At 36.3% G+C, this 24259-nt stretch overlaps 1 protein-coding gene across 1 annotated transcript in view; it reads left to right on the plus strand.

Annotated features, from left to right (window-relative positions):
• Positions 1–13492: 13492 nt before the first annotated feature.
• The window catches only part of LOC135221967 (tyrosine--tRNA ligase, mitochondrial-like), a gene marked incomplete at its 3' end in the record, with an annotated part of 96668 nt that continues 85901 nt past the window's right edge, over positions 13493–24259 (plus strand). Inside the window, 2 exon segments of the mRNA XM_064260035.1 lie at positions 13493–13567; positions 19490–19692. Coding sequence (XP_064116105.1) covers positions 19490–19692 — 203 coding nt within the window.

The following is a 24259-nucleotide window of genomic DNA, read 5'->3' on the forward strand; positions in this document are numbered from 1 at the left end:
GTCGGAAATGGCGAGTTCCTTAATGTTCGGATAAATCAGCGTTCGAGAAATGAAGGCAAAATTGCACGTCGAACGCTGGGAAACAAGCAAACATACCAATGAGCTACTACAGGCAGTGTTACGCGAGCGATTTCTTTCATTGCCCGGTATATTTTGTCACCGAAGAAAGTACCTATAGACGCCAATAATGTCCTTATTTCTAATTTGTAATTTGAAATTTTTCTCCTTTAATTTGGATGAGACAGTCCTGCACGCAATAGCCGAAGTAATGGTCTAACTGTGCATGTAATATGTTTATCGATTCCAATATTAGGCACGGAAGATTGGCGCCAAGTTTTCTTTTTATATAGATTTTTTTGGTCTTGATGGCTGCTTCACTGGGCGAAGTGTTTATTTTTTCGGCATAAGCTTAGACGACGTCACACTGACGATTTTTATGAGGGTACTACGATGCAGTTACATTAATGGCTTACTGAACTACCACCTACTAGGAGGTACTTGCTGATTACCAATCTACAAAAGCGACAATTTGCATGGAAGATTTATATAAATAAAATCATATTTATTAACGCTAGCAAGCAGTATATTATTCACAGCTAACACGCTTTACCATCATGTTGGCGAAACATTCCTGTTCAATATGACCATGTTTGCCAGAAAGCAGCAGGTCCAGCACATGTCACTGTAGCACCAGATCTCACATAATTTCATACGTAGTACCCCATTGTGCCGAGAGTTGTTCACTGTTATCTTGAATAGCCCCTCGAATTTCATGATCTTATTATGGTATTACGTCGTCCTCTTTAAGAATATGAAGTGCACCAGCATATTCACTTTCACTCTCAGTTGCTGTACTTGATGTCGTGAGGTGCCTTCCGCCAGTAAGTTTTTTGCTTACTTAGGGAGTAAGCCTAAAAACTGCTTTGTTGTTGTTGTTCTTGTTGCAGAGTAGGAAATCCCTATGGAAAGTCTAAAATGATCTGACAAAGCTGTTTCACGTTTATTTAAAGATACGGGAATTTTATGATAGGATATTCATGATTTATTAGAATAAAAATGTATGAAATAATGTGCATGCTAAATAGTAGTACACAAAACAGTTATTTCTAATAGATAAAGTAATATAGCATATTTATTTAATTTTCGTTGGTGAAACAACGCGCTATTTGACCATAGGTTTTAGCACAAGCCCCAATTCTGAGTTGACACCTCCCTCTTACCAGCTACAAATAATTCATTCTTTTCCCCCAAAGGTTTTCAGTACTTGAGTCGATTTCCAATTATTCAGATTTTTCGTAAGACTTTCGGTCTGCATCTTTGGGCAAATTAGTCGAGCCGCCAGGTGCATTCCCCACAAATTTTCAAGATTAAGACAGCGAAAATTTACCAAGCTTTTAATAACCGCTGCCATCTGTAGTATCATAAGGTCATTAAGGTGTATAAGTTGCAGGGAAAAAATGAAAACTAGTTTGTTTTAATCAAACGATTGCTTAGTACTATGTCCTGGAGTAAGTTCCGAAATTTCGTTTACAGCTAAATTATAACATTGAGAATCAAAGGCTCGGAACACCCTAAGTAGTATATATAATCATCTGTAGGCTATACCAAATTCTCTGGAGACTGACACTTGCAGACGGGTTGTTTGTGATGGTGTTGGTGCTTCTTTAGGCCTAGTAAATCAAGTACCTCGTTTTGTGTTGGCATTAATTATCCCGCTTCTGTCCAATAACTCACGAATTTCCAAGTGATCTGATAATATTGCGTAAATATCTAATTTGTTAAGACAGTTTTCATATTTTCTTAACCTGGATTTAACATCAGAAAAAGACACCGTTGATAAAGCAGGCCTACCCATAAATGGCCTGAAATATTAAGCACTGATAAGAAGGCCGAAGAATCATGTAGTATACTGTATACATCCTGGATAACCGTTAACATAATATTTTACTTAGCGAATCGTGCTCAGGTAGATTGTTGTTCAACATTTATTTTCAAGCACAATATTATTTAGATCTCTGATAGCTGTCTTAGCGCCATCCTACCTTCAGCATGATAATCTTCAAATGCATTTATTTATTTATTTATTTTTTATTTTATTTTATTTATTTATTTTTGTACTTTCTGGAAGCTTTGTGCTATCGTACCAATGTGGAAGTTTTGTGCTATCGTACTACCGATGTGGAAGTTTTGTGCTATCGTACCAATAGCTACAAAAGAAAAAGAATGTGAGTCATAGGCCAAATTTTCCCAATGTGAGTCATTTTAGGTCGAAAATGGCTTCGAGTGTTAAAGCTGAAACGTCCCACGGAATAAAAATGTCGACTATAGCACTTGTTTGGCTTCCCGTATGAGTCATAGGCCTGTATGCAAGTGCGACACCAACGACAGCAATTTTTACACCTGGACTGTTGTTACTTTGCAAATGAAGGACCTTGTGGAAATTTTCTTCCCACCGTTATCTCTACACTAAGGGGTTGGTTGCCTGATGCGCCTTGCCTTACAACATCAGGCATGGTTTATTATTTGACTAGGGGATTTTTACAACCGCATCCCCTTGCTGTCATCAACCACAGTTATTGTCGGTGGTACGTACAGTAGATTCACATCACTTATGCATCTGATGTCTAGGCCCGTCCCTTACGACACTCGTGATTGGCCGCCGCCGTTGATAAGCCAGTCTCTCTCGAAAGTTCACACAGGTCGGATATGTTCCAGCTCTCCTGAAAATACGTCTTTCAAAAGTATCCTTCAGGAGAGAGATACTGAGAGTTTCCAGCCCTGTGTCAACAGCCAATCAGGAGCGTCGTAAGGGACGGCCTAGACATTAGATGCACGGGTGATATGAATCTACTATAGTATTCTTACATCCCTACCACAGGGTGGAAGGATCTTGTTGAAATGGAGGGTACCAATAACAACGAATATCTGTAGTTTTCAACATTGTAGGAGACGCCATCGAACGACCACTTTTCATGGAACACTTATATTGAAGATCACATTATATTTAGATTTTTGGGGGGTGGGAAGGTTCCTCCTTGTATATTTTCTCCTCTTAAGACAGATACCACTATTTATACGTATTAGATTTTAACACAATGATTACAGCATTTGATAATCAAGATATGTTATTTTTTGTTCAAGATCACTGTTGTAACATAACTGACGCAAAACCTTTGTGAACATTGGACTACTATTTATCTGTATATGTATGTATGTATGTATAATATATATACATATATATGTGTATGTGTGTGTGTGCGTGTGTTGGTTACCCATGAGTTGTTAAAAACCTGAATATGGAACTTATTATTTACAAATTTACCTTCGCATTTGGTCACCCTGTTCCTCATTTGTTTCATTGTAGTACGCAGCACAGACCACCTACCACTCCTTTCTCATTCTTATATAAGTTAACCTAGTCGTCTTCTAGGAAACATTGGCCCCTTGTTTGGTAACTAAAAAGCCACGACCCCTATTTTTGCAGCAATTTGTAGTTACCTGTGGATGCACCTGACATGTAAATATTACCTGACGCTTTCGTGGGCGTGGGCACCCTTCTTTGGCTATGCTACTCAGCAAATAGCTCAGCTTAGCTTTTGTGAGGGAGTCATCAGTCCAGACAAAAATAGCCTGCTTAAGCTTCGTCCGGTCAGGCTACCTTCTATTAGCGACGAATTACGCCGGTTTTGGTTATCATTGCTACTGTTGTATTTTCTTGGAGGAAGGGTTTGAGGGCTACCTAATGTGGGGTTCAGTGACCCCCGGGGAAACATAGGGCTTCAACAAAACCGCTTATATATAATCTTTAAATAATGAGGCTTTGAAAGGGAAAGTGTGAAAATGATCAGAGTAACATAAAAGCAAAGGAAACTTAACAGCTTTTTGGAGGATGAGACAATTCAATACCAATATTTTACTGGTCCGAGCCATCAGGTTTGCATAATGAATATATGTATTGAAGCAAGACGAGTCAACTTTTTAAATTCATGGATGCCTTCATTCGTATTCTAAATCTCTTTAATGAACGAATTTCTGTCTCATACAGGACAGTTTAAAAGAGAGACTGAAGGAAGAGAGAAAAAAAAAATTAGCGGTTTTTAAAAAGAACATTAGAATGGGTGAGAAAAAAACATATAGTTAGTTTTATAAGAGCAGCTAGAATGCTGGAGAGAAAAAGACATGTAGACATTTTAAAAGAACAGCTAGATTCTGAGAAAAACAGTTTAAAAGAAAGCTAGAATCTGGATAGAGAAAAAAGGACATAGAGAGTTTTATAAGAACAACTAGAATGCTGGAGAGAGAAAAAAAGACATAGACAGTTTTAAAAGAACAGCTAGAATTCTGGAGAAAAAAAAAAGAAATTTAAAAGAACAACTAGAATGCTGGAGAGAAAAAAATAAATAGTCAGTTTTAAAAGAACAGATAGAATGCTGGAGAAAAAAACATATAGTCGGTTTTAAAGAACGATAGAATGCTGGAGAAAAAACATATAGACAGTTTTATAAGAACAGCTAGAATGCTGGAGAGAAAAAAAGAAAAATAGACATTTTAAAAGAACAGCTAGAATGCTGGATGGAGAAAAAAAAAAAACATATAGTCAGTTTTAAAAGAACAGCTAGAACGCTGGAGAAAAAAAAACAAACAGTCAGTTTTACAAGACTAGCTAGAATGCTGGAGAAAAAAAAAAGACATATGGACACTTTTAAAAGAAAAGCTAGAATAAAAAAAAAAAAACATATTTGAAGACACATCTTTATCAATTATGCCTATATTAAGGATATGATTCATTACAAGTTTATTTTTCCTTACGAACAGATCGACAAAACTTTTCCCCCCAAAAACGCCCATTGATATACTGCTGGTAAATCGGTACCAGGACAATTCGTTTTTTTAGGTACCCGAATGTCCATTTTAAACGATTAGTTTGTTACTTTCCTAATTATTTACAAAAGATATAAAAAGTGGGTGGCACGACATAAATGAATTGATTTATTTAAAATAACTGTTTTAGTTTCTTTATTCCAGGACCTTTTTACATTCTGTCGTTAAAAATTACTGTATATAAAAATAAAATAGTAAAAACCATAAATTGTTGTCGTTAAAAGTAAATTAATAAAGTAAAATAGTATAAGCCATACATTGTTTGTCGTTTTAAAAGTATATAATAAAATAAAATAGTATAAAAAAACCATATATTTGTCGTAAACCGTATCTAATAAAAGTAAAACAGTTAAAAACCCAACATTTTGTACTTAAACAAGTAAAAAAAAAACATTTAAACCTTAAGATTATGAGCGATGCCTTACGGAACTGCATTCTTTCTGCTTGATTATAGCTTCTGTACTAGATTGATGTGATACGCTTGTCACAATCCCTGTACTTCTTTTGACTGGTTCATCACCGTTCGAAGCTTTGTAATTTGTTTTTGCCAAACCTTTTCAACTTATTAAGGGCGCTTCAATCAATTTCCATATGTTGGATGGATACTGAAAGACTTGCTATAAATGTGCTGTGAAAACCTTTCCAAATTATTAATTGACGCGATTCTATGTTCAACATCGTTTAGAACATTCCAAGATTCTATTGAAAATTTTGGATCAAGTCTCTAATTCTGGCACCTCTCCTCTCACTGGTCCTATATATGATTTTCAAAAATAAGAGACAAGTAGGTTGCGGGATATCATCATCGTCAACAATTCATCAAAAGCATCTGCAACCTGATTACAGGAAAAAGCTAGGGCTATAAAAACATTCTTTCAGTAAAAGGCTAGGGCTATAAAAAAATCTCATTTTATGTCAAATATGTCATCTTTCGTGGTAACGTACTTTGGAAACCTTCAGCTACAATATGTCTGGTAAACATTCTTTCCTCTAAATGAAACAAGCAAAATGAAATAGTTGTTTCTGGAAAGTATTTGAAAATGCGATATTGCGGCAAGCTTTTTCGAAGTCCATCTGGCCCTCGTTATTCACTAATTCTTTCACTTTTTGAAAAGCCGGTTATACGTATTTTGAGACTATCAGGTAAGAGGGCAAACAACCTTGGAGACTGAAGTTTAATTGTATATTGCAAGACATAAAGTGGAAAAATATTACAGTGCAACTCTTAAAAGTTCCATCTCCCGCCCAATTCGGCACATTGTCTCAATCGTGAAGAGCGTCATTAGTAGCGAAAATTAAAATGCGTTTACGTCGTCTATGCCCTGTCATACTGCAAAAGATCGAGCCATTCTCGATAACACCAACCTCTGTGTAGTTGAAATCCATTAATTGTTTGTGGGATCGGTGGATGATTAGGCATGATCACCTCTCCATGTCTCATATTCGACTAAGTGAACTAGTTAATAGTACATCAGCAACTGCGAACTCATTTAAAATTCCTAGTTCTTCTGTTTTAAAATTGAACGGAAGGTGTTTGACTTGTGATTGTCTTTCCTGAATATTTGCAGTAGGCAACTTTTGCACTCACTTCAGCTGCAGTTGGCCCTATGATAGGATTTTTAATATAAGTGTGCGCCAATGAAAACCAACATCTGAGGAAGCAGTGCTTTGCAAGACCGCCTTTCACAACGCCAAGATATATCCGTACCTATCAGCATTTTTCTTTATGTTTTTGTAACACGTAGTTTCTTATCACTAATATTGTATGTCCCTTTTCCGATCGTATGCACTTGCAAGACTCCATTGTTGAATGATGGGTGAAACTAGAATAAAAAAATCTACAAGGTCACCTTTGCAGTAAACTTAGTAAAAATATTTGAATTAAAGAATCTAATAGTCTTTTTTTTATAACAACTAAGGAATAACCAAACTAATTGTTTATGGAATGAATAGTGGGTAGTTAGTTTATATTATCTATAAACAAATAAGGGATAAACCAAACTAATCGTTTAGTATATTAAATTAGTAGGTAGGTTGTTTATGTACTGTAATGGTAAAAACTAGTTGAATAAACAAACTTTGTAGTTAGGCATTTAGGTAATATTATAATAAATAGATCTAATGTCGTAATATAGAATACCATATTATTTTTCTGATTTAGAAATTTAAAAAAATAATAAAAATGACAAGCCGGGTACCGAATTGTCCAAATACCGAATTGTCCGGACACCATACAACTTACCCATGGACATTATTTGGGTGACCTATCTATATACCTATACGCCAAGAAATCAGTAGCCTATGTCTGTTTTCATTTTATCAAACCTCCAAACAAGGTTTTATGGGTAAGAGATATTACCGGATGAATAAATAAAGCGTGATCCGACCTCCAGCTTACCCGGGACGTGTAACATTTCCTGCTGGCGCATAAATTGCAAACATTTTATTCCTAACTTAACGTGAAGAGGTGTTCGTAATTAATATTCATTATTAGTACTACTCATACTAACAACAAGGATCAAATGTAAAGGACACAGATTGAACACGTTCATATATTATCAGTTATAAGTGGAAGCACAAAATAATCGAACAGAAATATATTTAACACAAACCTTGCCTTCATAGCAATCGAACGCATTACAAAATGATATTAACTGAACGAGAAGTAATGAACAATTAATACTCGATGAAAAAAAGGACAAATAAGGCACAGAATAAGACAGAATAAAACCAGTACCCTTCAGACGTTCAATACACAGCCCAGCACTTGCAGAAGACACCCTCACGAAAAAACGTATCCTATATAATAGATATGGGAATGACGAGGGAAAATATAGAGCTCATTGAAAACGTGACGAAACGCAAGAGCATGACCAGGTTTTAGTGAACAGAGACGAGGAACAAATAATTCGAGAGCTTTACCGCATTTCCACCAGTATCCTGCCTGAAAATAATCCAAGATGGCCTCCATTAAATCTGTGATTAAGATGTTTGTCGGTGTTACGAGCGCGAGAATCTCCTCAAAGTTCTCCATCTCAACTCAGCGTGTCGGGAGGTCTTCTTGCAGTTGCAGCACGGAGATGACCAAGGGAACTGCGATGCCACGTGTGCAGCACGCCCTTTTGTATCCTACGGTCCCCCACGCTGAACATGAGGCTGACGTGAGGATTACGTGAAGTCTTCGCACGTTACACTTGCGGCGTAATATCGCCTGTGTTGAGTGCATCCGCGCGTCGGGCCAACTCCTCTAGGCGCCACGTCATGATAGCGCATTATGTACCGCTTACTGCGCATTATAATACGATTGCTTTACGTATAACGGCTCTTGTCACGTATCCACTTGACACAGCCATTTCACCACGCTTATGGCCACTTTCACGTATGTGAGCTTAAGCTTATAGAGGCGCTGTTGAAATACAGATTACATGTGGGTGTTATATATACAGTTCCCGAAATTCTTATACTATTAAACAGCCATACTATGTGTAAGCAAACAAGATGAATAATAATAATAATAAATAAATAGAAAAATAACGGTACGGTAGGTCAGCAATATTCTTCTTATTTATTGCATAACTGAATCCTGGAAACGAAAGGAAACAAATTAGTTCTTATAAGAATGGCTGGTGAGTGTGACCTAAGTATTGTTGAAGATGACAACGTAATACAAATAATCAAAGATCAATGCAGCATATGTAACGTGGAAGGCATTCGTCATAATTAATGAATAAAGATAATACAAAAAATATATTGTGTAGGCGTTATTATTCCTAATGCGATAGATTTTTGTTTGAGAAAGCTTGAAAAGAGCCAGTATTGTGGAAGAACAACACAGCAAACTCTGCCAAAAGTACGAATTGTAGATGGTTAATGAACAGGAAGCGTTACCGGGAATGATTATCGACGTACGTAATTATGTATGCAATGGAAATAACGAAACTAACTAACAGATAAATAAAACGAATTACAAAAAAATAAAAATAAATATATAACAACACCCGTGGCCGATCTAGAAATCCTTCATGAGGGGACACGTAGGATTATATATATTTACTATATATATATATATATATATATATATATATATATATATATGATATTATAATATATGTGTGTGTGTGTGTGTGTGTGTGTGGTGTGTGTGTGGTGTATCATAAAAGGAGCCCATAAAAAACACCAACATGTAGAGAGAATTAGTACTATATTTCAGAGATGCGGTCTCCTCTTATACTCGAAGAGAGGAGACAGCAGTCTCTGAAAATATAGTACTATTTCTCTATATTTTGGTGTTTTATGGGCTCCTTTTATTAGATGGAATTCTGTTGTACATGAACAATTTTACCAGTATATATATTTATAATATATATAAAATATATATATTATATATATATATATATTATTATATATATATATAATAAAATCTTATAATGTAAGTTTGGAATGCAATAATTAATTATGGTAATAGGATTAATTCAAATCAGAACGTGTTCCTGTATGAAAATGTTTTGGTGAGTTCAAGATTCCCCAAATTTTCAAAAGATAACATGTGCTAAGTAATCCCACTTTTCATTTTAAAGTACATAAGACACAGAGAGAGTGAAAGCTATAAGCCCTTTCGAGAGGGTGTTTCCACACTTTGAGAATGTCTTAGCTAAGATGCTTTCTTATCGATGTAAAATGTGCGAAATTTTTTATCATAACGTTCGGCATTGTAAAGGAACAAGAGAGCCATCATAGACATATGTGAACGCAGTCAAAGATGCCCTGTATTAGGTATACCTATAGGTTTGACGTAATATGTTTTCGTCTAGACGTGTACACTGAAATACCACCCATTCCCCTAACACGATAGTTACGCTTATAAAAACATTTCATTCACTTTTGAGACGACGGCGGCATCGCTAGAGCTTAAGATGACTCTACTGTCTCTCTCTCTCTCCAAAATCGCTCTCTCTCTTTGCTTAGGTGCAAGGGCTGTTTCAATAATAAACGGAACGAGTTGGCACTCATTTCTTTAGTAAAAATGTGTTGTTTGTGGATCTGACTATAGTATTATTTCTGTTAAATTTTAAGGCGCCCACGAAATAGTGAAAAAGTGTAAAAATTGTACAGGGCCTTTTTTGATTGAAGCTGCCAGCTGTGATAAGGTAGTTTTACAAGTGTTTTGAAAGCGCCACTTCTAGGTTTTATCATTTCTAAACATTTATCTTTTGCTTTGTCTTTGATCATCCCATTTTATAGCCTTAATGTTTGTACTCTCAATGCTTTTTTAATGTTTTCATATTATGCATTATGTTTTTCGCATTGTCTTTATTGTTAATTTAGTTGAAATATTCGATTGTTAAATTTCTGAATCTTACACTGTGAATTAACTTGCATTTAATTTCAAATTGAAATTATTGCTTTATGATTTAATTTAATAATTTCTTGATAAACTTGATCTAATTTTGCTTAATAATTAATTCAAGAATAATTAAACTTTTGTTTTCAAATAATAACAATTTCCCTGAGATTGTGAATTTCACTTATAAATTTGAATTTAGAAATAAAATTTGGAATTAAAAATTTTTATATATGAGTATTTTTATTTTAAACCCACAGTACTATATTTTATCTTTGTTTAGTAGAAATATAGAGTGATAATGTGACGTTCCCACAACATAAAACAGGAATCGGGGGAATACTTAGATTTGAAGTTGCACGAGTGATGCCCTTTAATTAAGATTACCTCACAACCTATTTAATGAATTAGATGATTGTTTTCTGACTGATTCAGTGATATAAGGGCTCACTCTACCTGTAGAGTATTCAGTCGTGTAGTATTTGTGATGAAGGGTCAGGTGTCTGGGCTGTAGTGAGGTAAGTAAGAACCAGGTATGAAACAAACTGTGCCCTAAGTACAAAGGTGGTCCAGACCCAGGAATAAAAAGGTCTCTGTGCTAGCAAGTACAAATTGTAAGTGTAGTAACAGATACTTGGCCAATTTGGGTTAACAAAATTAATGGTGTTCAGACACAGATCTTTGTATACTCGTGCACCAAGTATAATGGAATCCAGACCCAGATACTCTGCCCACCTCGTCAAATATAACATGAAATTAAAACATTATATGATCCTGATTCATTCGGGAATATATATATATATTATATATATATATATATATATATATATATATATATTATATACCTATATATATATATATCAGTAGAAGGATCCACTGTGATATTTTTGTTTATCAAGACGAAAATATTGTGGAAATTTACAATGATGATAGCTTTCGTCCATCCTTCTGTGGACTTGAGCACTAACTCAAGGAGAGACAACATTAGTGCAAGAAACAGAAATAAATAAAACAAGCAAAAATGAAAACAGCTTAAAATATGCGAACAAGTCACGGGTCGTATTCCTTTCCAGAATTCTCTGTGATCTGCACAAAGATTCATCCAGAAGATCGAACCAGTCCTTTATCCGCCCGCCAGATCACAGAGAATTCTGGAAAGGAATACGGGAACCAGTGACTTGTCGGCATATTTTAACCTTGTTTATAATTTTTTTTATTATTTTCTGTTTCTCACCAATGTATGCCTCTCATTTAGTTAGTGGTCAATACTCCAGAGGATGCGACGAAAGCTAATCCATCATTGTAAATACTTCACAATATAGTTATTTCGGTCTGATAAGACGAGAATAAATTTTACTGTGGATCTTCCTATGATTACTTAGAGCCCGATATATATACTATATATATATATATATATATATATATATATATATAATATATATATATTATATATATATATATACAAGTACTTAAATTATATCAATACTTATATATGCGGACGCATATACAGACACAGTATTAGTTGTTATTGTTTTTTGTTGCTGTGCAGTTGTTGTTGGAATAATCATTATATAATTAAGCAACTTTTTACTGCTTATAATGTTTTAGTAAAAAAAAAAAATGTTCTATTATTCATATCTGTAGGGGAGAGGGGCCCGGAAACGTCACAAAGTGGCCCCTCCCACCTTAAATCCGCCACTGACCAACACAGAATAATACGAAAAGCACAAAGGCTAAGGGACAAGAAATATAAATTGTTTTTTATCTGAAGCATATCCTCAGCAATAACAGGAACAGAATCCGTGAGAACCATGACAAGTATGGAAAAATCTACGATTATGCAAATTGCATCATAAAAGACTTTAGGCTTAAACTGAAAGAAATTATAAGCAACTTGGGAATAAAAGTATGGAAAAGGAAGTCAATGAGGCGTCAGTGCTGAACGTCGATAGGAAATTATTTAAGAGGAGCTTAAGGGAGGACATGTGAAACAGCAAATAAAAATTTGGCGCATTTCTTCCTTTAACGTTTAGCATATCATAAGATCAGGAGCAAATTTGATTATATAAAGCGACAATACTAAAAAAGATAAAGACTGGCCTCCAAATTACAGTTGAAATAATAATAAAATAATAAAATAATAATAATAATAATCATAATAATAATAATAATAATAATAATAATAATAATAATACTAATAATACGGACGTGCAAACAGGCACAGACGTGACGTTTTGATTGACCAAAGTCAAGAAGAAAGTTTCCACTCATTTATGTAGCAATACATGGGACACCAGAGTGAAAGGAAAAGAGAGGAAAAATGGATAAGTATCAAGATCTTGAAATAGAAATAGGAAGGATAGGATATGCCAGTGGGGGAATCGTACACATAATCATAGGAGCCATAGGCACGATCCAAGATCCATTGAAAAGGAATCTAGAAAGACGAAGAGGATGAAGTAGCTCCAGGACTCATGCAGAAGAGTGTGAATCCTAGAAACGCGCCACACATCGTAAGAAAACGTGAGGAATCCTAAGGGACCCCCACACTATAAATACCACCAGTTCGAATTGAGGACTGGATAGAGCAAAAAAAAGAAAAAAAAAAAATAATAATAATTAAAAAAAAGGGAGATAAGTTGGACTTCGTTGTGGAAGAGCTGATTGTGAAAATAAAATCTTTTCCAACTTGGCCCAAATGCAAGATGACAACGCTTGAACTTTTGGTTTTTCTGGAGGAGAACAATCTAAAGGAAGTATATCTCAATATGTGGATAACACTAAGAATCGTTGTCAGTCACCACTCCAGTGACTGTGGCTTCTGCTGAAAGAAGCTCCTGCATACTCAAGCTGAACTTATTTGAGATCTACAATGTCCCAGGGACGCCTCAGTGGACTGGTATTAATCAGGAAGCGTCTAAACAAATTATATTTGAAGAAACACTAGACGCATTTGCTGCTAGGAAGTAAGACATGTGAAGTTTTAAAAAAAAAAAAACTTTGGAGATGTTAACGTAATTTATCGTGTTCATTGCTTTAAAGAGTTTTGTTACTGAATACTATAACCAAACAGGAAAGTACACAATTTCCTTGCTTTGAAAAGTTTATAGATTTTTACTCTTGATTTTGCCCATTTTTTTCAGAACATTTGCACTACACCTAGAGATGTTACTCATTATATTGTTAATAATATAAGTGTTAAAATAGTTTGCATTCTTTCTATAGGTTGTTGTGTGGGTGTTGCATTTAAAATAAGTAATAAATGAGAGAGAGAGAAGGGGGGCGGGGTGTTGTTCGCCAAAGTCCACTCTAGCTTTGAGCACTAATCGACCTAGAGCCGGCCTTGTAAGTGTCACTGAATAGAAAATAAACTTAAACACGTATAGGGACATGAATTGGAACACGTTAGTGAGCCGTCTCATCGATGTATACTTCTAATTACTACTACTAAGACTACTCGACTACAACTCCGGCAACAAAAACAATAATTACTTATGTATACCTTATACTAATACTACAACTAGGAAGTTCAAATACTGTAGGCAGCGCGTAGTATGTGGTAGGTCCTAATCAAGAGGTACACATCAGCCCTCCCCTTTTCTTCAACACGTGCCGCCCTTATTAGGCACCGGAGGGATTTACCCAACGGCCCACCCGGGTAGGTCAAGCGCGGAATGAGTGATGTTTCCGGAAAGTTTACCATAGGCTACCTTTAAATTTACAATCGAGTGCGATTGTAAAACAGCTAGTTTCCTGAGAGTTTTGAGGACTGACTACATTCCTGGGTTAGGTATAGTAAAAACTCCCCAAAATGGCAGATAGGGTAAACAACCGAGTGGACTGGCCAACACCGAACTACCCGTGGTTTTTGCCACCTCCGAAAAGTACTGCAAACACGTCCTGACACTGGAAGAGGTCATCAGTATGAGTTGTTGCGTGTGATAACAGGAGCTCACAGACCTCTATTCTCCTTGTGAAGTATCTTCTCCAAAGTTAGACAACAATTATAGGGCCAATTTTAAGATTTAAAAACAGAGGGTAATGGAAAGTGGTGGCCAACGTAGGGCACACTGCCCAAAAAACACTTTCAAAGTGTTTACTTGCAACTCAAATAGGGTAGTTCGAAGATTGAACGCCATCTCGATGTTTGCGGAGTCGCTTGTGTAACAAACTTACCATTTCCGTGCTTAATTGCACACACTTGTACCCATAGACGCTGGGGCACTTCATCACAACAATCGATAACCAGACCTTAACAGATTTATTGTACTTATTCAAGGGGACTACGGATTCTTTGCGGCGTTTTGCGCTCTTCAATTGTTTATCCGTGTATCCACTTGGATGTGTTTACCTCCAAACTGGGTACAGGGGGCCTCGCTTAGTCGCAGATCAGCCAATAGGATTCAGTTAATCACGGGTTTTTCCTTGGACAATTATTCAGTATATATTGCTGGTAAGAATCGCAGCATCGCGGCGCTTGTCGCACCCCCGCCCCCCCCCCACCTCCCCTGGTAGGCTAAGCCCGTTTCGGTTACGATAACCAGCAAATGCATGAACAGATTCACATTATGAATTAACGACAGTAAAGGTAATAAAACCCATTCTCACCTATATATTATTGGCAGATCTTCATAATATATAGCCTATTCATGGAATAATTCCACATCATTGACATCAACATGTAGTTGAGCGGCCAGCAGAAATGTAACAGAGTTACGCTTCACAGCACCTTTGTCATTTTTAACCTTTTAGAAATGTTAATTATAGGACGTTAGTGTAATTACAGTAAGTAATAACACTAGGAAAACATAATTTCAATTTGACTTCATTATTGTTTTGTATACGTAATCAAATTCTCTGAACACTGCCAGTCATACAGACGATAATTGTAATAGATTATCGTATTGTTGTTTGTGATCAGCGAAGAAGCGAAATGTATAAAAACCATTTTACCTATAATATTGTCATATATCATAATAAAAAACGCATATCTTATATATTATGGCATATCTTCATAATAAAAGCCTCTTCAAGGAATAATTTCTTGGGGAATGCATTTGTCAAAAAGACAAAAATACACTTTACAATGTTACAGTAGCAATGATTACTTTATTTTTGATGGATTACAGTAATATACGGTATGGTACTTAAGCAGTACAGTAACTATATTTTTATCATAAATGTATATCATTCACAAAAAAATGTATGACCACCGTGACGTCACCAAACCTACAGTATCGTTCTTACATACTAATTTTTACACAGTGTGATAGGTTACACCGTTCTAACAAATACCGATGTCTTTTATGTACGTATCCTCTGAACTAGTAGAAATCACTTTACTTACTTTTTTGTGGAGCCCAAATACTATGTATATCCCGGAAAAGACTCAATACATTTTTAGGATAAAATCAATTACAATTTCAAATACTAAGATGTAAATAGCAAAATCTCCTCTCTCTCTCTTCCTCTCTCTCTCCTCTTCTCTCTCTCTCTCTCTCTCTCTCTCTCTCTCTCTCTCTCCTTAGCCACTTACAGAAAAAAATATAATACGATCTATATTATCGTTAATAAAAGAACAAGATGATCCCTGGACATTTGTAGGTAATGTGTTGGCCATATTTTTATTCGTTCTGTGATTTATGAAACGGTCCATTCAATACAACTTTAGTAGTTGACTCAATGATTATCACATATTATACAGTGTACAAGAGGAATATCCTTACAATATTCCGTGTTTCTTTCTTATCACCATAAAAATATTTAAATACAAGTTTCATTAATGTTATTCTTGAGCTAAGGCTAGTAACAGTACTCTCGTCCTAAGCTGCTCTCTCAGCTATTCAAACAGTTTACTCTCGTCCTAAGCTGATCTCTATCTCATCTCTCTCTCTCTTTCTTCTCTCTCTCTCTCTCGCTCTCTCTTCGTCTCGCTCTACCTCTCCTCTCTCTCTCTCTCTCTATTACTGTTCATAAATATCAAAACTCTTAGTAAAAAGTTAAAAATAATAAATAATTACATTAATAAAATTCGTTTCTTTAGCACTAATTGTTTTCAAATGATTCTTTTGGTAATAAACATCCATCAGTGATCTTAAATGTAACAAAAGACAAAAACACAAAATAGATTTATTGCTGTATTTGCTGTTTTACATTCATATTATGTAGGGGTGCGTCATCTTTACCGTACAATCAAGAGTTTTTTTTATCATAAATAGTTCATTCACAACATAGATATACTATGTATTTTAGTTTGGTGTAGCAGCCAAATCATGAAAAATTGAAAGGAATTGTAGTGTAATATCTTTTGTTTGCTGATTGATGAAGGGGAAATTGAAGCTAGGAAAGAAAACATTGAAACTGTCTGAATTTAGTTTAAGAGATAGTTGAGGACATATTGGGGCTTAACTAAAGTAGGCAGTTATAAAGATTGAAATGTGTCTTGGGGGGGTAATTATTACAAGTAGCAGTTTAAAGCAATTTTTAGGGGGGTGTTTTGTACCAGGATACCAGTATTTACTTGTCACGGGGGTCTGGGCCCTATCCCAGTGATTTATCGAGCCCTGACTGTATAAGACTTAGCACAAAAACCGGGGAAAATAAGGTGAAATTAGTGTATCTATGTTGTAGTAGCCTATATATACATAATACAAGCAATTTATCATTACTGCATTACTATGACATCTAGATTCATGGAAAACAGTTTGTAAATGCATCGGGCGTATATGTGAAGCTCCACCTAGATGGAAACGATGGGTCTTTTTGCCATCGTCTGATCGTACTTCAGAAATATCCTGTAATTTTAGGGTAATTTGGTTGCCAAAAAAAGGATAATAGACATGAATTAAAAAAAAAATTTTGAAATAAAAGTTAAACTAAATAAGAGTAAAAGTAACAATTTAAGACTAAAGCTTGCACCCTCATAAGAGTGCAGACGTCTGCTGCTCGAAGTGTGTTTGCGGAGTGAGTGATTAGGAACCAGGAACAGCAACATGGTTCAAGTGCAATGTGGAGTTAATTAAGACAAAATATGTTTAATTACAACAAATAAGCACTGTGGAGTTTCAGTTGTGATGGCACAGTAAGGATATAAAACACGATTACAAGGTAAAAATAATCGTTTAAACCCTGACCCCAGAATAAAAAGTTCATTCTTTACTAATATAGCAACAAGATGTTTTTTTATTGTTGCGGATTACAACTGCGACTGAGTCGATCAATAAACGTTACATATACATTACGCTAAAATATTGTTCAAATGAGTGATGGGAGGCTGGGAAAGTGTGGATTTGTCTGTGGTTAGAACGGCCAGCACACGATTGCTGCCGTATTGGATTTAAAGCTGCCTTGAAAACATGTTTTACAGAAGAGCTCACATGCTTATTTAGTTTGTATGGTGCTTCATAATCACATTATGTTGACAACTTCAATCTTGTGAATGGTATGCTTAAAGTTGTAATTGTATTCTTGTTTCACCAATTAAATATCGAGTGAATAAGGTCTGGCCAGCGCGATGACGATGGATCGTCTGTGGTTGTTTACCCTAATAGGCTATCGAAAGATGTACAGAACCGGGATTGTAAATCCCCACCCCTGCCAAGTCAGAGTACGATGACGATGCTGTTGTTGGTTAGGTCTGGTTAAGGGAAGGCTACATTGACTTGGTAGGGAGCTAATGGCGTCAGACAGTCCCAAAGGTTCTTTCCAGCATCCCTTCTGCCCCTAGCTGCAATCTCATTCATTCCTTTCACTGTACTTCCATTAGCCTATTAGCTAGGCTACCTACTAGGTATGTACGTATCTTTATTCCATAGGTATTGCTATCCACCCTCTTCTAACAATTATTTCAAAGTGCACCTGCGAAGTTTTCCTCCGGTTACACCTTTAAACCTACCTACTACTCTCACTTTTCTTTCTACCTAGTAGTGCTGAATGATCTCATAGGTCCCAGTGGTTGGCCTTTGGTCTAAACTCTATATTCCATTCCATTCCTAAGAGAAGATTAGGTTAGGAAATATTAAGTATTTTGGCAGGTTTTAGAAAAACAGCCCTGGGTTTACAGTTATTCCTAGTGTTGTATTTGATTTTTTTATATATTTGGTATATATATTCATTTTGACTGGAAAATCCCTGCTTACCCCATTATGCAGAAGGATAGCCCTAATTTTGTGTTGGGTAAATGAGAACATGAGAAATCCTGGAATGCATCCTAACCTATAGACTTGGGGGCCTTGCTTCAGAATTTTGGGCCACTTTGAGGTTAGAACTCAACTTGACAGCAGAATTAGCCTATTGACTATCAAACAGACTAAACTAATGTCCAGAGGTATCCAAAACTGTTTCAGTCCTCCGCCAGGCTATTGCCTCTCGGGCAGACATCAGCCAGGTAACCTCAACTCCCCTACCATGGCGTCACTCATGGCAGTAACCACTGGAAGACAGTCTCACTATTCGCCCCTTGACCGGAAGGTGAACACTTGCCCCGAGATTACTAGATGAGCATGTTACCAACTATGCTATATTACTGTACTGCATTAACAAATGTCAAAATAGATACTGAGAGAGAGAGAGAGAGAGAGAGAGAGTGGCCATAGCAAGTTCCTAAGTACACACACATGGCTAGACACATAGGCTTTACATAACAAAAAATTTATTTATATAACTTTATTTAGTTAAACACTGAAACTTTCTAATACACAGATTTTTAAATAATTTCATATATTCAGCCTACTATTTCGTATTTTGTGCTCATTTCCTTTGCAAATTACAAATTAGCTGTCACTGGAGGAAGGAAGTGACAGTTGTTTGGACTTTTGCAGACTTAAGAGTTTTATGAAGGTAAAAGAAAACCAACATTTACAAAATGGAAAGGCAAGTTACAAATAACAATCTGACTTCAAACATGTGAAAATAATTTATTTTTGCAATTACAGTGAATAAAGTGTTGTAATGAATATGGTAATTAAAGGGTAAACTTTAAACAGACAGACAAGGATAATTTCTACCAGTAGGGTTGCTGAGGCATCCAAATACAAACTATAATAGGAGTAGAAAGTGGACTCCTCTTTTGGGATGTGTCTAAAGATTGCTGTCTCTGCCGATGAAGCTATTATAAAGTTGAAACAAACATACTGTAAGATGGTCGGCTGCTTTTTATCTTATTTCTAATTATTCTTGATATCTCAAAATTTTTAATAATTTTTGTGTGTGCTGCAGTGTAGCATTTTATGAACTAACTATTTGACAAACTTTTTGTTTTTTTTTCAGATGTCATCTATTTCAGGTATTACAAGGGCCAAGATGTATCTCAGCCACCCCCTATTTGGTATGTCAAGGTGTTTGAACTTAGTTGCCAAGAGACATTCCTTGACTTACAGCACATTAAAATTATGCAAGAGATCTTACTCAACTCGCAACATCCTCAAGCTTTATGAACGGGGATTATGGGCAGATCGCTTCCCAGATACCAAGTATGGAATCTGTTTTGGATGAGTTCTTGAATCAGTTTGGATGACAAAATCTTTTTCTTGGTTGGGGCTATGTTCTTACAAAGTGAAAACCATTGCTGAACAAATAACTTTCCTTGTATGTCTCTGAGAAAGTTAATTCTAGAATTCAGACTGCCTTGTTAATGATGGTTAACCAGTAGGTTAGGCAGCCTCTTTGGTAGTAATTCACTTCTCACTCCAAATTGTTTTCAAATTTTTCTTCATTTCCACAAAGAACAAATTTACTTTTGATACAAACATGCTGCCTTTTTCTTTCCATTTTCATGGTTTTCATTCTTTAACTCCATTTTGTTAAATAAATTTTGGAACTGTACAACATTTATATACTATAACTCTATACATTATATTTATCTGCATGTAACTAGGTTTGATGTAGAATCACCTTTTACAAATGTTCTTTAAATGTACCATCATCATGATTTTAGATAAGATTTTTTATGAAGATCGTGTAATTTTTCATGAATTTAGTAGACAACTCTTTAAGACACTTATTGAGCTTGCTGTGCAAGACTCTTATGTTTATTTTTAACAGTCAACTCTTTTTGCAGGTTGATAGAGTTGCATTGGTTCCCCTTGGGGACCTATTTTTGCTAATATTTTTATGTCTCCTTGACAAGAAACTTTTTTACCTAACTGTCTAGATGTGTTTGAACCCTCATACTATTGATAGTATTTCATTGACGCTTTTGTATTATTAATACAACTCTGCCTATCTTAAGACATTTGAAGCAGTAGAGTTAATGGTGAATATACCATGTCAGTGTATAGGAAAAAAATGTACACAAGACTTGCCAGTAATTTTTATTGTTCATGTTTTAAATTAAACTCCATTTACACTGTCGTTTACAGGGCTGTTCATTACTCTTCCAGTTGGTCTCTTTTACAAAGAGATAGAGTTTTTAGTAAGGTTTTTTCACAGAACTCTTATCCAGAAAATGCAGTTTATACAATTATTAACAGGCTGCTTTTACAAAATTTTGTTAAGCCAACTCCTTATAGTGTCAAAAAAAAAATTATTTGCTACCATCCCTTTCATCTTAGATAATATCAAAGTTTATAACAAAAATGAGATGCATAATTGAGTGAGAGTTTGGCTGCCTTAATATGCATCTTATCCCCATCAATCTTCTGAAGACTTGCACATTTTTCAACCACAAAAACAAACTGCTGACCTCTATGAGATGCAACATCATTTAGTGCCCGGGATGTGTCGGTATGCATGTTGGTTCTTGCTGAAATAGGTTGCAGGTGAGACGTGCAGTCACATGGGATATAGTTTCAGAATGGGACAGAATTAGCAAACCTGAATTCTCTAACATTAGGAACCATGCTTTCATATGTAAGATTGAAGTTGATAAGAAACACTTTTCTGTTATTGGTGGCACAAGCCATAGTAACTATCTCACCACCCCTGAGTCTTTATACATTAAACGGCTGGTTCCATCTATAGACTCTGTGTCTGCTGCTCTTCTGTATATAGCATAACTGAAGTATTGGGTGGGTTTACTGTCTTGGTCATTTGTTCTTTCTCCTCCACTACAACAGGTTGTTAAGCTCTGGGTCTATCTTTTACTATACGTACGTACATAATTCTAGTGGTTCTGTAACTGTTGCAGAATCATTAGTTATCGCTAGGCTTGGTGCCATAGCTGCTTTACAATCCAAGGATTTTCATTCTTTGAGTTTTATTAATTTAGTAGAGACTGTTTTGTACAAAGTGGGGCTGTCAGGCATGATAGTGGTCCTCTTCCCCCCCCCCCTCCCCCCCCCCCCCCCCCCCCCCTCCCAACCTTTCCTGGTTTCTTTGGCATCTGGAGGCGCTGCATGTTCTCTTGTTCACCCGCCTTGTGAATTTTACTCAGTTTCCCATTCAAGTAGAGTGAAAGTTTCATTTTGAGGAGTCTGTCACTACCACCCTGCTCCTCTGGCAGCAGAGGAATTTTAAGTGGGGTTTCCTTCTGTATTTGGGCATGTGCTGGACTGTTGCACCTCACTTTACTAACCTCATGTAATTGAGGAAAGAGATCCAGTAGAGACTAAGTCTCTGTTGTCTTCAGGTATTTTGGCTTCCATTAAATCTTTAAAGAAACCCAGAATTTTTCCTTCAATTAGAGAACATTTGATGAGATTTCTCAGGATGGTGGACAAGCTTGTTTTTAAGAGCACCAGTACTTGTCTTTCTTATTTAGTGAAGTGTAGAACCTCTTACAATATGGTTGCATTAGCATTACTGGCACTTAAGCCTTTTTAGGTAGATGATTCAGTTTTCTTTTCTTTTCATACCCTTTGAAGAGATGTTCTCTTGAAACTGGTAAAGTGTTGTGGACAAATGCTTAGATGGAGATTTTGCCCAGGTCTCTGTGTAGAATTATTGAGGTTCTATCCTTTACTAAACTTTCACTTCAGTACAATTGCCTCTTAGTGACAGCAGAAGGAGTCTGTGACTTTCACAAAGGCAAATTGCAGATGCTGCTGGTGAGAATGTTTGCATGGTTTATACTAACTTTGTTTTGAGGAAGAACAGAGAATTATGCATATTTATCTTTCACTAGAAGATGGCAGTGGTTTTGGTTTTTCCCTTATGTTGTCCCATCAATCTGACTCTCTTTAAGGCAATAAGGGAGGATATTTTAGTATGTACAGGAAAATGGAGAATTTCTTAGACAATTTTTCAAGTCAGGAATGAAAATACTTGCTTCATCTCTTCTTTTGGTCTCTCGTGTTAAATGTCATCCTTCCTCCTCACAGGATTCTAATTCAACTGCTAAGACCTTTTTTGGATCAGCATCAGGATACAGTAAGCAAAGCTACCCATCTTACTAAAAAGAAATGAAGTTTTCAGCCCTCATGTTCTGGTATGAGCCAGTGGCGGGTCGTCTGGCATGTTTGGAGAGACTTAAGAGCAGGACCTTGGGTGGTAGGTTTCTATGGCTTTTCCTTCATGTTTTCGCTGACAGAAATATTTAGTTTTTCAGGAGATTATATCGTTGTTAGAGAAGAATGCAATAGAACAGGTGTCAGTAATTCCTTGGGATTTTATAACCAACTTGTTCTGGTGCCCAAAGCATCTGTAGGTTGGCACCCAACATCGGATGAATCATGACTGGACACCTTTGTTTGTCTGTCCCACTTCTCCTTGGAATCATCCAGAATAGCTAGTGGCTAGGGATAAGAACAACTGGATGATATTAAAGGACATGTAGGATGCATATTTCCACATACCAATAAATCCTTAGTCATGCAGATTCCTTTTATTTGTATTTCTTGGGAAGGTATACCAGTTCAAGGTGCTTTGTTTTAATGTGTACAGCTCCTCAAGTATTCAAGAGGATTTTGGCACCTGTAAGAGAATGGTGTTACTTTATAGGTACAAGAATTCTTCTCAACTTAGATGAAACAGTCTCATAGAAGGGATTCAAGGATCTGTTGCTTCTTCGTCTCGCTCAGTTGCAGGGCACTGATCAATTTTCAATCCATTCTCTATCCTCATCGGGGGATGAGGATAGACTCACAATTTTCAGGCTTTTCTGTCGAATAGACAAATAGACAATTTTTCATCTTTTTTCAGAAATTTTATCCCTTAAGGAAGCTTCCTCTGAGGTACTGACCTTCTCTATTGGGACTCATGGTCTCTGCAGAGGAACTTGTCGAACTAGCAAGGCTCAGGATGAGGCCAATTCAGCTCTTTTTGAAAGAGACTTGGAACAAGAAGTCTCTTTCAGACTCACATTGATTCTCACTGTTAGGCCTTCGAGAAACGTTAGCGTGTTGGAACAAAAGACCATTGACGACTTTCTATCCAGGTTTTGATCCCCAGTAGTGCACCCAGACCTTACTTTTGATATCAGTTGTATCTACGAGACTATGGGGAGCATGTCTGGGCAACATAGAGATTTAAGAGATGTGGTCATCAGAAGAAAGAGTTGCATATAAATTGCCTCAAACTCTTGACTGTATGGGGGAATCTTCTGTAATGTGAACAGCAGGTTAGAAAAAAGTTCATAGCAGTATTTTCAGAGGAATATGATTTCATTGGCTTATGTCAGGAACCAAGGTGGCAAGAGGTCAGAGACAGTGTTCCTAATATTGGCAGAACAGTTGAGCAGGAAAAGTCAGGTTCTGCCTACAGAGTGGTCATTGCATTCACAAGTCTGCCAATCGCTGTGGAATCTTTGGGGCGCTCCAAATGTGGACTTACCTCTAAACATTGATAAACAAGAAACTGCCAGTCTATTACTCCCCCTTTCAGAACTCTTAGGCTTGGGCAGTGGGTGCATTGCCTCAAGATTAGTGTAGTCTAGATGCAAATGCCTTTCCCACATGTGCAGTAATAAAGGTAAGTATAATGGACAGTTTCAGCAAGCAAAGCATTGCAGAATGACTCTCATTGCTCTTTGGTGGCCTCAGAGGGAATGGTTCTTTGACCTTGCTGTATCAGTAGATCTACAGTGAATTCTTATGGTAAGGAAAGATCTACTCAGACAGCCAAATTCCATGTGGTTCCACCAAAGCCTCCACACACTGCATC

The sequence above is a fragment of the Macrobrachium nipponense genome, chromosome 3 (genome assembly GCF_015104395.2).
Source record: "Macrobrachium nipponense isolate FS-2020 chromosome 3, ASM1510439v2, whole genome shotgun sequence".
Taxonomy (NCBI): domain Eukaryota; kingdom Metazoa; phylum Arthropoda; class Malacostraca; order Decapoda; family Palaemonidae; genus Macrobrachium; species Macrobrachium nipponense.